General features: G+C 40.9%; 1 protein-coding gene across 1 annotated transcript in view; it reads left to right on the forward strand.

Moving 5' to 3' along the window:
• Window positions 1-16637, forward strand: part of LOC126470228 (oxysterol-binding protein-related protein 1-like) — a 404325-nt gene that overhangs the window by 320478 nt on the left and 67210 nt on the right. The window contains exons 15-16 of the mRNA XM_050097923.1: window positions 10507-10616; window positions 10740-10898. Coding sequence (XP_049953880.1) covers window positions 10507-10616; window positions 10740-10898 — 269 coding nt within the window. The remainder of the gene's footprint in view (window positions 1-10506; window positions 10617-10739; window positions 10899-16637) is intronic.

The following is a 16637-nucleotide window of genomic DNA, read 5'->3' on the forward strand; positions in this document are numbered from 1 at the left end:
ATCCCATACCTCGCAGTAACACTCCAGGAGAGGACAGAAAAGCATAGTGTAGGCAGTCTCTGCTGTAACCAAACATGATCCGTGGTTCCCTTGTCTTGTAGCTATGTTTTGTAGCACGTTCAAATGAGAATTTCCATTCACCTACCATTAAATAAAACAAAGGTCTGAGTAGGTACTGTTGTGACAGCCCAGCCTGTATCATAATGTGAGGTGCATTGTTTTCCAGTTCTTGCACCTATTGGTAATTTTTATTAGGTGAGTATACCACAGTGCTCCTGAGTGAACCACAGTATATATCATACATTCATCAGAAAATAGTACTTTTGAATGAGATATTGCATTTGCATATTGATTGAATGACAACAGCACACATCCCCTCTTGTATTTTCTTAGTTCCATTATGTGACCTGTCTTGTACACTGCTTTAAACAAATGTCCATTTCTTGCAGCCAGGCAGAGTGAATTTATGAGGGAGCCTTACCAAAGCAGAGACACTAATAAGACCAGTACTTAGTTCTCCAATTGTGCAAAATCAAGAGGCATAGAGGGACTTCTTGGCCACTTTGTTTGTACTGAAATAACAAGTTTTTTGGAGGAATGGATTTCAAATCCTCATGATTTCATCAAGATTTATTTTTTTCTGTCATTTCCCTAAATGAGCAGATGAAGTTGGGCATTTTCTGTGCTCTGCAGGATGCATAGTTAAGGTGATAGGATTCGGATTTTGTTTCTTCAAGGGGTGTGGCTTGTTTTGGCAATAGCTCTATGTTAGTAGCTTGCAGAGCTGATCCCTAGCTGACTAGGTCTCTGGGAAATGGAATAGATTTGGCTAAGTTTGTTTTATAAGATGACAAAAAGTAACATAGTTTCTAGAATGAAATTTTCACTCTGTCCCGAGTTCGAGTCTCGGTCCAGCACACAGTTTTAATCTGCCAGGAAGTTTCAGTAACATAGTTTCTGCTGAAAATCAAGTAAACAGAAGATTATTGTTTAATACTCTACTGATGGTATCATTAACCTGGTAATTTTATTTATGTAACTATGTCCTTCCCTGCATTTAAGCATCATTATGAGTCTTTTGGCTCCAGTGAATTGAAAATTGTAGGCAATTGAATAGGCGTGCAAGAAGCATCTATTTCCTTGTTCAGACATCTGATCATGAGTTTTATGACTGTAATGAGGTGGCAGTAGGGTTCATATCAACATGTAGTAGCGGAGACTCATCAGCTTTGCCTCTTAGGTCCAAGAGGCACAGATGATTGTTATTAAAACAATTGTGTGAACATAGGTGTGAAGGGGGATTGCTTTGTACACCCCAATAAAATGTTTTCTTTGCTAATTTTGGAATAATTACTTGTGCAGCGTGTTTCTGGACCACATCAATGAAGACAATCAGTGCTGTTTACCAGTCATGTAGAGGAAAGGAACATTTTATCACCAGGTCTTAATTTCTTTCTGGAATTAAGATCTATCTTTTATGCAAGTAGACTTCTGTTGGCCAGGAATGCCATTTTGCCTATGTTAATCTGATTTTCGTGTTCTGTTTGCTTTGTCCATCATGTGTCATTTTGCTTTCAAGGTAGCAAAGTACATTCACTCTGTCTACCTTGTTGTCCCCAATTCTGTTTTTAAGTGTATTACTAATCTCATTTCTGGTTCTCCTCATTGCTTTTTTCTTTCTTCAGTTTACTCTCAGTCCATGGTGGTGCTCATTAGAGTGTTCATTATATTCAGTAGTTCCTGCAATTCTTCATCACTTTCACTGAGAATACCAATGTCATCACCAGTCAAATTTTGAATGATCTGAATAACCGAACACCTCCCATTGGGATTTTTTGTGATCTCTCAAAGGCTTTTGATTGTGTAAATCATGAAATTCTGCTAGACAAGCTCAAGTATTGTGGCATGAGTGGGACAGTGCACAAATGGTTTAATTCGTACCTAACTGGAAGAGTGCAGAAAGTTGAAATAAGTAGTTCTCGTAACATGCAAAGATCAGCACATTCCTCAAACTGGGGAACTATCAAGAATGGGGTTCCACAAGGGTCAGTCTTGGGTCCTTTGTTGTTCTTATTATATATTAATGACTTGCCATTCTATATTCATGAAGAGGCAAAGTTAGTTCTCTTTGCTGATGATACAAGTATATTAATCACACCTGAGAAACAAGAATTAACTGATGAAATTGTCAATACTGTCTTTCAGAAAATTACTAAGTGGTTCTTTGTAAACGGACTCTCACTGAATTTTGATAAGACACAGTACATACAGTTCCATACAGTGAATGGTATGACGCCATTAATAAATATAGACCTTAATCAGAAGCATATAGCTAAGGTAGAATATTCCAAATTTTTAGGTATGTCCATTGATGAGAGATTAAATTGGAAGAAACACATTGATGATCTGCTGAAATGTTTGAGTTCAGCTACTTATGCAATAAGGGTCATTGCAAATTTTGGTGATAAACATCTTAGTAAATTAGCTTACTACGCCTATTTTCACTCATTGCTTTCATATGGCATCATATTTTGGGGTAATTCATCACTGAGGAATAAAGTATTTATTGCACAGAAGCGTGTAATCAGAATAATAGCTGGAGTCCACCCAAGATCATCCTGCAGACATTTATTTAAAGATCTAGGGATATTCACAGTAACTTCTCAGTATATATACTCTCTTATGAAATTTGTTATTAACAACCAAACCCAATTCAAAAGTAATAGCAGTGTGCATAACTACAATACTAGGAGAAAGGACGATCTTCACTATTCAAGATTAAATCTAACTTTGGCACAGAAAGGGGTGAATTATACTGGCACTAAAGTCTTTGGTCACTTACCAAATAATATCAAAAGTCTGACAGATAACCAACAAGTATTTAAGAAGAAATTAAAAGAATTTCTGAATGACAACTCCTTCTACTCCATAGAGGAATTTTTAGATATAAATTAAGGAAAAAAAATATTAAAAAAAAAATAAATAAAAAAAATAAAAATAAAAAAAACACACAAAAAAAGTTGTTATATTAACTTAAGTATGTTGTTAAATTAACCTAATTATGTCATGTATTGGAAAATTCGACTCGTTCCACATCATTACGAAATATCGTATTCATGATCCATGGAACTAGTATTAATCTAATCTAATCTAATCTAATCTTATTCTTGATACCCATGCATTCTGAATTTTAATTTCATTTCTGAACCATTCTTTTATTTCCCACGTCATATAACATATCCTTCATTTTTTCGTTCTTCTGTATATTAATCTCTTCAGCAGCATGGATGCAGAGATGTTGAGCTGATTGTGTGATAGTTCTTGCACTTATCTGTTCTTGCTACCTGAAGGAATTTATGGATGGTATTTTTCCATCCTTAAACTTTTGGTACTTTTCCAAAAGTTTGATGGTATGTCTCCAGACACAAGTACTTTGCAAGCCAACTTGAATAGTTGTTTATTTGCCACTTTACCCAATGATTTTAGAAATTATGAGGAAATGTTATTTATGACTTCCACTTTATTTGATCACAAGTCTTCCAAATTATTGTTAAACTCTAACTCTAATACTGGATCTCCATCTTCATATTATCAGGCAGTTCTTTGCCCTCATAGAGGCCTTCACTTATCATTAGTAATGTGCAATTTCACAGTTGACTTGGAGTTCATGACTATGTCTGTCTCCACTCAACTTGAATTTCCTAATCCATTGCATGGAGTACTGTTTCATTTTATGCAACACTTTGTACCTTTTGTTCTGTCTTCTCATTTCCTTTATATATCTCTCCCTCATGCTGAAGAAACCAGTTCAGAGTTCTCAGAATTAGAGTTTTCAATTATATAAAATATTTGTGCCTGTCTACTTTGCTACAGTTGTGCTCATTTCCATGGCTGGTAAATAAATACTTCTTTTCTCTGTTATATGCAGTTCTGTACAAATTGATCTTGGATCCACTGTTGTTACTTACAAGCTGATTAGGCAACAGATTTGTTACCTGGTGTCTCAAAACTGACAGTAATTTGAATGAGGAGCTTCCTTATGCTATGTAATGAATGGAATGGGGTCAACTGTTTGAAATATATTAACTTGTGTTTAGACTATCTGCAGATGAGAGCTGCAGTGCAACAGTTACGTTGTTTGTCAAGTGTATAATGGGGTGCAAGACTGTTAAGACGGAATGGCAAAATGTGATTGGTTGCATTCCTGTGTATTGTGGTGTGACAATGTGGAAATATTAACTTTGTTGTTCTTACTTTTTATCCTTGATCATGAGTCCTTTGATTCTTCTTGAAGCCCTGCTCCATTGGTACTTGTGTTGTTGTTAAGGAAAGGTAAACCATATTTTTAAACTTCTATCAAATATTCAAGAAGTCCAGTTTTAATTAATAACTTATGTATCAACTTATCAAATACACATCACCAAACAAATTATAACAAGGTCACAGTCACAGAATGAGTCTTAAAAGAACATCTCATATTTTTGCAGTACTTAATCACTATTGTTCATGGATGTATATACATTTTCTTATGAATTCTGTTCATCATCAGAGCAGACCAGTGATCTCTGGAACTTCTGTTTCAGTGTTCAAGCAGGTATTTCCTCTTGCACAGCTGCTGTGATCATTGTCCCATGGTGAAGGCATTTGACTTGCCACGTGGAAATAAAAAATAACAACCCACACAATATCTGCACTTTTACATATGACATCTTGTATTATAATTTTCATTCATGTGTGTCATACGGTGGTAAGGAGATGTAGGAATATATATCACTCCTCTGGAGTGGTATGTAGCATCGTGTGTGAAAAAGAGTCAGATTTTTCAGGTGTGTCACAAAGGACTGTGCTACAATTTTTACTAGTAATGGTAGATTACCCTTACATACTTGGAATTAATTTCAACATTGCAGATGAAAGATAACCACATTGGACTAAGTGTCTTTTGATTCTTTTGCAGCCACATGACTGAGTGACATCTTCTCAGTTTTCAAGTCACATTATTTCAAAGAAAATACTTGAGATTTCAACAGGACTTGAGATTTCAACAGCCGTCTTGGTCATCAAAATGAGGAGAAAATGAAACTCCTGACTGCCAAGGCTGGCACAGTGTTTTGCTTATATAGGTGGGACAGCAGTGCCTGGAACCTCTCTGAAAGGTTCCAAACTGTGCTTCTATGCCTGTATAAACTGAACACTATGCCTGCTCTGGCAGTCAGTAAGTTTTTTTAAACTCCTATTGACAATGGCAGAGACAGCTGTTACAATGAGTGGAGGACTGTGTGCTAAAGTTAATGCAAGCTGGTGGTTACTGTGTTGGGTTATTTCCAGTTAAATGAAAATGGCTCTATTGGTTGAAATAACATAGAAATTGATCCAGAATGGCTATATTGAACTACTGGATAAACAGATTATACTGTTTGTCTCTCATCTTTACGAAGTTGGTAATATTATCAGCTTTCTTTTCCAAGAAACTAGTGTTCACACATCAGACTAAAACTGATGATGTTGCTTGGTATGATAAATATTTAGGGGCAAACACACATCTGGAATAGCTCACAATGACCCCAAATTTGAACCAACACTGAAAACCCTGTGGGACTTTATGGTACAATACTCCATATGCCAGGTTTGACATCCCCATATTGTGGCCAAGTTGTACAAGTGTTAATGGAAAGAATGGTTGGAGATGGGTTTAATCTACATCCAGAAACTTTTCCAGTCCATGTGACTGTGAATCACAATTGTTATGAAGGATGGCAAGATGATGGATGCTGGTAAGACAATGTTAACCAATTGTTTTTCTCACAAGCTAATATGTGAACTATCTTTTATTTAATATACAGCAAGTGGATGTAGTCCTATTACTGACATCATAATTAAAGCTGATGCAAAAATTAGAAATGACATATAATTTTTGCTATGTCTTGAGTAACAAGATGGTAGCATTTTGTAAATGTTCGAAAATGTGCATTGGAACCATGGTGCCTGCTGTCCATGAACAAACATTCAGCATACTCAACCTGAGGGTTACCATAGAGGACGGATGAGGACTGGGGGAACAGCAGCTGTGAGTGAGATACTCCATCTCCATCAGGTCATGATACCTTCCTACTCAATTATTTTTTGTGGATGACTGGTTGTACAGGGCAAGGGCACAGTTACATGGTGAGTAGTGCACAGGTTGTGGGAACATTGGTGGGTGCCACCTCGTGCTTGGAGCTGTGTGTGATTGGTTCCTTTGCCTGCATGAATGTTGCCATTAGGACTTGAATGTGATGCCCTTTGCTCTGTCTGACAAAGCTGTAACTGGTTAGTGTGCTGCATCACCTGCTGCTGACTCTCTGCCACAATTTAAAGTTGTTGGCACTTATTTTCCACCACTATGTCTTGCAGCCAGCCTGATGTCCACCCGATAAAGTGTGCCTAGACAGTGGAATCTTTCTGATACCATGGCATGGCCCTTGTGTGAGGGACTGTGACTTTGGGTCCAATAGTTCAAAGAGACCACAAGGCATATGGCCATGCAGCACCTCAGCCAGACTATACACATTGATTGGAGTTTCTCAGTAAAATGCCAAAAGACGAGATAGATTTTACTCTCTAGGGACCTCCGAGGTTGTCCTATTCAGTTCCATTCAGTTGTGATTTATATGCCCTCACCAACTGCTTGACCTACACATTAGATGCCAAATGGTCAGATTTGAATACCAAAGCAGAATGCTTAAGATTCCTCTGACACAAAGTAGTGTACCATTGACTGAGATCAGGTTGTGTATGTTAATCTCCACTGTTACAATGGCTCCATCCAAACATCTGTCCATATCATGCTCACTAACTGACAACTGTACCTGGAGTTTTATAGCTGCCATCCATTCCACACTAGAAAGTATCTCCCTTAGAGTTTGGCCAACCCTGTATGGCAGACCTCCAGTGGTGAACAAGCTCCTGCCAACTATGCTGAACAACAGACAGGCATTACCTCCCAAACATAGCCTTCAATTAGATTTGCCATGTTGTATCCACACTTGATAGTCCTCTGATCATCCCCAGAAACCAGATGCAAAGAAGCATCCCCCTGCCCACCCAAATCATCACCCAGTATTATGCCAGATTGGAGCAACTTAATATATTCTTCAGAAATGAGGAACATCCGAGTCGTAAATCCCCCCCCCCCCCCCCCCCCCAAATCCTCCCAAAGTGGTTTTTCTGCCACCTACATAATCTGCCCAAAATTTTAATCCATCCTGATCACACCTACTCCTAAACATATATGTTCACTAGGGGGAGGAGGAGTGACACTTGCTCCTGGCTCCTCCCAATCTTGAGTACAGATTTTTTGTTCATTACAGATCTCTCAAACATGTCTAGATGCAATTTCCTGTGATTCCAGTAAACCTACTGTATTAATGTAGGTCTTGTGACATGATACATCTCTCACAAATTTTTGCAGGCAGCCATGCTCCCAATCCCATGCCCACATGGGTCATATCCCAGTGGAAGGCACAGGTGCATAACGTGTCATCTTATCAGGGGCAATGCCTACTTTGAAAGCAGTCATGTTACATACGTGTTTTTCTGTAACAGAGATAGTGGTAATTCATACTCATTACTCTGATATATATATTTTTTTCCAACTTGCTTATCATTAATTTTGATACTGTGCTGTTTGTGAAAACTGCAGCACCCAGAGGAAATGGCCCGAGTCACTGCAAAATCAGGGAATGTGTACAACAGTGTAACAATAAAAAGTGATTAATATTGCGGGGAGATGACATGCATGAAGGCACAGCAACATCTCTTTTGTGCGACTGGAAAGGCCAGTTTTAAGCCACACTCAGTTGGTATAGAGCCATCAAAAAAAAGTGGAAGCATGCAAGCAAGTGCCAGTATGCCTCGCTGAGCATTCAATATCAGTATATGAGTGAGTTTGAACTGGACTGAATGATTGGCCTCTGGGAAATGGTCTTGTCATTCTGTGACAATGAGGCTTGTTCAGGGTATGCTGCTACAACAGTGGTACATATATGGAACCAGCGGATAGAAGGGGGTCATCCACAATAATAAGCAGTTACTGGGCCACACAATGTGACAACAATGTGTAGTGACTGCCATCTTGTCCACATAGCCATAAGCAACAGAACAGCTTCGTGCCCACTGGTGGCTTGACATTGGAGTTCTGCAACATGCATGGACAAATCTGCATTGATGGTTTGATGCAGTCTGATGATGGCTGGACTGGTGGAACGTATGCCATTGTGTCAGCTTCAAGATAAGGTGATCCAGGACACATGAACAGCATCACTGGCATGCTGAGTGGCAAAATGGTGTGCCTTCAAACGAGTCATCCTTCAACTTGCCCTAACTGATGGCCATGTGCATGTTAGATTTTTCTGTGCTGAATGCAGTTGAGCAAGCTGCACTGTTGAGTGGCATGGAGTAAAAATACCAAATATACTGGCTTGGGGTGCCATTCACTATAAAATGTGATCTCATCTTGTAAGTATTAAGGGCAACTAGAAGAGTAGCCACTAGTTCAGGGAGGTTTTAGAGTCTAAGGTACTGACTGCTGGGCCTCCTGCAGGCTGCTCTAAATGCTCTATTTCGGAGTAACAGTGTTTGCCCACATCTACATCTACATCCATACTCCTGAAGCCACCTGACGGTGTGTGGCAGAGGGTACCGTGAGTACCTCTATCGGTTCTCCCTTCTATTCCAGCCTCGTATTGTTTGTTGAAAGAAGGACTGTCGGTATGCTTCTGTGTGGGCTCTAATCTCTCTGATTTTATCCTCATGGTCTCTTCGGGAGATATACGTAGGAGGGAGCAATATACTGCTTGACTCTTCGGTGAAGGTATGTTCTTGAAACTTTAACAAAAGCACGTACCGAGCTACTGAGCGTCTCTCCTGCAGAGTCTTCCACTGGAGTTTATCTATCATCTCCGTAACGCTTTCGCGATTACTAAATGATCCTGTAACGAAGCGCGCTGCTCTCCGTTAGATCTTCTCTATCTCTTCTATCAACCCTATCTGGTACGGATCCCACACTGCTGAGCAGTATTCAAGCAGTGGGCGAACAAGCGTACTGTAACCTACTTCCTTTGTTTTCGCATTGCATTTCCTTAGGATTCTTCCAATAAATCTCAGTCTGGCATCTGCTTTACTGACGATCAACTTTATATGATCATTCCATTTTAAATCACTCCTAATGCATACTCCCAGATAATTTATGGAATTAACTGCTTCCAGTTGCTGAACTGCTATTTTGTAGCTAAATGATAGGGGATCTATCTTTCTATGTATTCGCAGCACATTACACTTGTTTACATTGAGATTCAATTGCCATTCCCTGCACCATGCGTCAATTCGCTGCAGATCCTCCTGCATTTCAGTACAATTTTCCATTGTTACAACCTCTCGATACACCACAGCATCATCTGCAAAAAGCCTCAGTGAACTTCCGATATCATCCACCAGGTCATTTATGTATATTGTGAATAGCAACGGTCCTATGACACTCCCCTGCGGCACACTTGAAATCACTCTTACTTCGGAAGACTTCTTTCCATTGAGAATGATATGCTGCATTCTGTTATCTAGGAACTCCTCAATCCAATCACACAATTGGTCTAATAGTCCATATGCTCTTACTTTGTTCATTAAACGACTGTGGGGAACTGTCAAGAAACACGGCATCTACCTGTGAACCCGTGTCTATGGTCCTCTGAGTCTCGTGAACGAATAGCGTGAGCTGGGTTTCACCGTCTTTTTTGAAACCCGTGCTGATTCCTACAGAGTAGATTTCAAATCTCCAGAAAAGTCATTATACTCGAACATAATGAGGAATATGCACGTCTTCTCAAAGAAAGACAGGTATTGCTATGACCGTGGCCTGCTCATTTGCCAGACAAGTCCCTCATCAAATATGTCTTGGATATCTTCAGTAAGCAGTTTCTTTGTTCTGATCCTCCTGCAACTCCTGTCAGTGCTTTGTGGATGTGCCTACAAACTGTGTGGCAGCACCTCTGGGCATTATTTAACTCCAAGCAATGATGTCTGCAGATTCTGATTCAGCAGGTGGCAGCTTCACACAATACTGAATTTTTATGCTCTAAGTCCATGTACAGTTCTGTAATTCTAATCATTTGTGTATTGCCAAGTCTCTAAAATGTGAAATAAATTTTATTTTAATCATGTCTTCTCCTTGTGCTGCACTTTTCACAAATATTTTGTGTGTATCCATTTCTGAACCCAGCTTGTTCCTTTGCCAAATTAAAATGTAATATTTTTCTTTGCAGTTGCTGATAATTTTATTAAATATCTTGTTCTTTATATAGTGGATCCTGATAGGGCTATAGTTTTAATGTCTTACTCTTCACTTGCCGGGAAAAAGTACCTCACTCTTTAAATGCCGGATTATTTCTCACAAGACAATGAATGCATGCTTCAAGTTGCTGAGAATGAAAATTTGATTAATTTTCTATTCATAATTTATTACTAATTTTTCAGTATGTGGCAGCGTTTGCTGTAAGTGCACTTGCGTCTAATTGGGAACGTCTGGGCAAACCATTCAATCCACTGCTTGGTGAAACATACGAGTTGGAGAGAGATGGATACAGGTATTTTAGTAAAAGTCAATCCTTCTGTCACAAATACAAGCAGAATATTTATTTTAAATCAGTTGCTGATCAGTCATTACTTCTGTTATAGAGTCATTACTTCTGTCATTACTTCTGTTATAGAGTGATCTGTGAGCAAGTTAGCCACCATCCTCCAGTCTCTGCCTTTCATGCAGATTCTAAGGATTTCATTTTTCATGGGTCCATACATCCTAAACTAAAATTCTGGGGAAAAAGTGTTGAAATCCAGCCGAAAGGTGTTGTTACTGTAGAATTGCCTAGGTGAGTATATCTTTGATAGTAATCATATTAATATCTTAGCTCTCAGACTTTGTTGCATTATTAAAGTCTGTCTCACAGGTACATACAACACCAGTGTAACAATAAACTCCAACACAATTTCATCTTCTCTGGAAACAAAAGTTTTTAGTCATATGACTTAAAAATAACTTCAGATGGCATACACATATATATATATTTCAAAATAAAACAATAAATAAAATATGTCATAGTCTACTGTTACTCTCTGTTAAAGGAAGTTTTAGCATGGTCCTAATTGCCTACTTTGCCCAATTCCATAGCATACTACTGTACAGAATTATATTCTGGGGTAATACACCACCTAGTTCACTCATTTTCCTAACCCAGAAAAGAACTGTAAGAGCAATGCCACATGCTAGATATACATATTCTTTTGTATCCCGCCTGGATAGGCGGTGCGTGGGTCTGCTCCTGTGAACTGTTTCTGTAATATAAGCTGAGAGTGAAGGAAGCGAGTAGGAGCAGGAGAGGTGAAGCACTTTGGTGCTGCATGTAACTTTAACACTTTTAATAGAGTCAAAAACACAAGTAAATATCAAATGCATACATAACTTTGGCTAGGATGAGCACATAGGTGTGAAGCCATAGTCCATGTCTAGTCCTGTGAAGTTAGGATGACTGTTCAGTATAACCTCAAAACTAACAAATACTCGTTGCTGTCCAAACTTTATCTAAACGTAACTAATACAAAGTCTCAATAGCAAGCAATATTTCCAGGCCATCTGCTCTTGACGAAAAATGGGTAAAATCCATATGGCACTCCCTGAGCTCCACAGCATTGGCCAGAGGGCACTGTGGTCAGCGTAGTTAGTCTTCTCTCGTAGTGCCAACTTACGAGAGTGTGGCCCTATGTTGTGGCATCGTAACTATCAACGCCACACCCTTCTCCCCTGAAATGGCGCACTGACGTGGAATAGGGCTTCTGACAGTGGGGAGAGGGACCCAGGGGTGGCGCAATTTGACGGGATGGACAGCTGAACTGCCAGGATGTGCTGCCCACCCGTGTCCCTGAATTGCTCGCAAGGGGCAAGGAAAATGCCCCTTGCAAAACCTGATCGGGAGACGCACCGCCACTGGATACGCTCAGATGAAGAGGCAGAGCAACAGCCTCCATGGGCGATTACAGCAGCGGTGTGACGTCAGCCTCAGTGGCCATCGACTCCGGCACTGCAGAGGAACACAACGGTGATGGCAGACGGAGGTCGGGCCATGGCAGCAATGAGAGGTGCCCGCCCAGCGCAGCAGACTGGACCAGCAGTGCAGGCAGGGGCACCCGTGCCGTAGGCGCATGCGGCGGAGGCACCGTCGGTGGAGTCACGGGCTGTGGCGGCGGAAGTTGCGAAGCATCCAGTTCTGCCGGAAAAGAACCAGCAGCAGAAAACAGAGGACAGCACAAACGGATCTGGTGCCAGTGTCGCTTGACAGTGCCAGAGAGACCAGAAATTACAAACAAGGTGTGGCCAAGCTGGCGAAGAATGTGCCCCTGCTCCCAGCGCTGCCTGCCAGAGAAAACACGATAGAAAACCAAATCGTGCTGCACCAAGCCAGAATGAGGCAAACCAGTGGGAGCGCGCAGCAGCGTGTGCAACAGCTGCAATAGCGACCGATGTGCACGGTCATGTAGCAGTTCCACTGGGGAACGGGCGCCACGTGACTGGGAATGATATGAAGCAAGGAAAGTCCATTGTGCTTGCTTGCAAGAGTGCGTGGCATGCAACTTGTTCATCTGTGACTTAAATATATGCACAAAGTGTTCAGCCTTGCCGTTTGACTGGGGGTGGAATGGGGCTGAGGTCAGATGGCGAATGCCATTAGGAGCGCAGAACACTTCAAACTCGGAGGGCACAAACTGGGGGCCATTGTCAGAGACAATGACTTCAGGAAGGCTCTCAATGCAAAAAATAGATGTCAAAGTCCAAAGAGGACGGGTAGATGTGGTAGAAGACATAGGTACAACAAAAAGAAAGTTGCTGTAAGCATCTATGACTATCAACCAGCGGGTGTCCCAGAAAGGACCCAAAAAATCATACAAACATGCTGCCAAGGTGCAGTAGGAGTTGGCCACGTAAAGAAGCGCTGGCGGGGAGCAGATTGGTGCTCCACGAAAGAGCGGCAATTAGCAAGCAAATTCTCAATTTGGTTATCAATATCGACCCAAGTGCAGTGACGACGCGCTAATTGCTTCGTCCTCACTATACCCCAATGACCAGCATACAGTAAGCGGAGGATATCTGACTGCAAAGAACAAGGTACAACCACATGAGACTGATAATTGTCAGTTCGTAACAAAATAACACTGTGGTGTACAGAGAAGTTGTGATGTTGCGCAAAGTAATGTCGAACAAGGGGATCACTAATCTGCGTAGCAGACGGAGGCCATTGAGTAGGAATGTATTGCAAAACAATCTGCAAAGAATCATCAGCAACTGTCACGGAAGCAATGCAAAAAAAATCCACCGGAAAACGATCAGTGAAATCCTTGTCTTGCAAATCAATGAATGTGCATGACAATTCGGAAGAATCAAACACTTTATCAGGACCGATAGGTAGATGAGACAAATCATCGGCATTGCCATACTGGGCCATAGGCCAAAACAAAATTAGTTAGACAAAAACAAAGACCAACATTGCAACTTTTGTGCACTACAGGCTGGAACTGGCTTGGACAGGTGAAACAATGAGTTCAAAGGCTTATGGTTGGTGACCAAATAGAACTTGCAACAGTACAAAAAATCATGAAACTTGGTCACTCCATATACAATAGCTAAAGACTCTTTCTCAATTTCAGAATAGTTTTGCTGGGCAGAATTGAACAATTTAGACGCAAAAGCGATTGGGTGATCAACAGAATTAATGCGGTGTGAGAGAACCACTCCGATCTCATGAGAAGCTGCATCGACAGCCGAAACAACTTATTTGGAAGGATTGAATGGAATCAAACAGTAATCACTCAACAAAGCAGATTTGAGCTTGTGGAGAGCAGCATCACATTCCGAAGGCCAAAAAAAAAAAAAAAAAAAAAAAAAAGGAATGTTCTTACGCTGAAGGCGATGCAAAGGTGGTGCAATGTGCACTGCATTTGGTATAAACCGAACATAATACGTAATTTTGCCTAACCCAGACTGAAGTTCTTTCAAGTTTCTGTGTGCTGGCAAGTCCCTAATCGCCCAGAGATGTGATGGTGAGGGGTGGATACCCTGTCCGTTAATCAGATGCCCTAAATACCGAATCTCAGTTTGAAAAAAATTGCACTTGTCTTTGTTACACTTGAGTCCTGCCTGCCAAAGTACAGTAAATAAGGCACTCAAATTCTGCAGATGTTTGTCAGGGATGCGACCTGATACCACAATATCGTCCAGATAATTGGAACAACCAGGGACAGTGGCACATAACTGGTGCAAGTAAGACCGAAAAATAGCAGGAGCTGAAACACAACCAAATGGAAGGTGACGAAACTTGAAAAATCCAAGATGGGTGTTGATCACAAAATATTGCCGCGACTGTTCGTTGAGCGGACATTGAAAGTACGCGTCCCACAAGTCAATCGTGGAAAAGAATTTACCCGCACCAAGTTTAACAAAAATGTCTTCAGGATGTGGTAAGGGAAACGTAGCTACCACTGTCTGGGGATTGACTGTAGACTTAAAGTCAGCACAAATGCAGAGACAACCGTTTGGTTTTTTCATGCAGACTTTAGGCGAAGTCCATTGCGAAGCAGAAACAGGTTCAATGACGCCACTGTCTTGCAAACGCTGAAGTTCAGCAGGTACGGCATCGCACTGTGCATGCAGTACCTAGCAAAAAAACATAGGTAAGAGGAGAAAAAAAAATTCATCCCATCCTCGTTGCCACTTTTTTTTGTCCTGCCTGTATAGGCGGTGCGTGGGTCTTCTCCTGTGAACTGCTTCTGTAATATAGGCTGAGAGTGAAGGAAGCGAGTAGGAGCAGGAAAGGTGAAGCACTTCGGTATTGCATGTAACTTTAACACTTTTAATAGAGTCAAAAACACAAGTAAATAGCAAATGCATACTTATCTTTGGCTAGGATGAGCATGTAGGTGTGAAGCCATAGTCCATGTCTAATCCTGTGAAGTTAGGATGACTGTTCTGTATAATCTCAAAACTAACAAATACTTTTTGCTGTCCAAACTTTCTCTGTACGTAACTAATACAAAGTCCCAGTAGCAAGCTAGCCCACTCGGTAGTAGAAGTGACATCTCCAGGCCATCTACTCTTGATAAAAAATGGGCGAAATCCTGGCAGCACTCCCTGAGCTCCACAGCGTCAGCCAGAGGGTGCTGTGGTCGGCGTAGTTAGTCTTCTCTCATAGTGCCAACTTACGAGAGCGTGCACCTACATTGTGGCATCATAACTATCAACACCACATATTCTTTCAAACCCCTCTGTCAAAAGTCCAAGACAGAAAGTATGTAGTGTGCGAATCACCAGTGTTACATGTTAAATGACAACAAAAACAAAATTACATCATTATTACTAGACGAAGCTCAATAATTGTAAATGAAATATAAGAAATTCCACTCTTGAGTGTTATTAAATGTTGTTACGCTAATTTTCCAGAGGAGTGTGAACATAAGAGGGAGGTGTGGGAGGCGAGAAGGGCTATGACTGATAATCCCTCCAAATGATGGATTGTATGTGAAATGCGAATGAATGAAAATAAAATAATGCAATACATTTGGGATCATAAAACAAGTGCTTTTGTCATCTATTTAGATAGTCACAGAAGAGAATTATAGAAACTTTACAACAGCAGCAGGGACTTGAACCTGCAGGCTTTATTACATTAGTTGCTTGTAGCTATTGGAGGAGGTGAGGTGGACATAATTATTGTAATTAGGCCCTGAAAAATAAGTGCATGATAATATTTGCTGGAACAACAATCTTAGAAGATTAGCTTGAATGGTGTGAGTGATTTATATAGAATAAAAAATGAAAAAAATGATTGTAATGCTCTCATCTGGTGTCATGATCTACTAGATTTGTCAAGCATTAATCCCTTGAATTGGGAACCTAAATACGTTTTGTGGACTGTGAGAATCTACACAGGCAATAACCAAACCACGCTCTTACCAGCTCAAGTCTCACATGTAAAATTTTGTTGGTGGTGTGAGGTAAATATATGGAAATCTATGAGGAAGGAGTGTTAAGATCTTTCCACTGAAATGAGTCAGTTGGAATAGATCAAAAACTACAACCTTTCCTGAAACTTCCTGGCAGATTAAAACTGTGTGCCCGACCGAGACTCGAACTCGGGACCTTTGCCTTTCGCGGGCAAGTGCTCTACCAACTGAGCTACCGAAGCCGACTCACGCCCGGTACTCACAGCTTTACTTCTGCCAGTACCTCGTCTCCTACCTTCCAAACTTTACAGAAGCTCTCCTGCGAACCTTGCAGAACTAGTACTCCTGAAAGAAAGGATATTGCGGAGACATGGCTTAGCCACAGCCTGGGGGATGTTTCCAGAATGAGATTTTCACTCTGCAGCGGAGTGTGCGCTGATATGAAACTTCCTGGCAGATTAAAACTGTGTGCCCGACCGAGACTCGAACTCGGGACCTTTGCCTTTCGCGGGCAAGTGCTCTACCAACTGAGCTACCGAAGCATGACTCACGCCCGGTACTCACAGCTTTACTTCTGCCAGTACCTCATCTCCTACCTTCCAAACTTTACAGAAGCTCTC

This window comes from Schistocerca serialis, chromosome 1 (assembly GCF_023864345.2).
Source record: "Schistocerca serialis cubense isolate TAMUIC-IGC-003099 chromosome 1, iqSchSeri2.2, whole genome shotgun sequence".
In the NCBI taxonomy this organism is placed as follows: Eukaryota; Metazoa; Arthropoda; class Insecta; order Orthoptera; family Acrididae; genus Schistocerca; species Schistocerca serialis.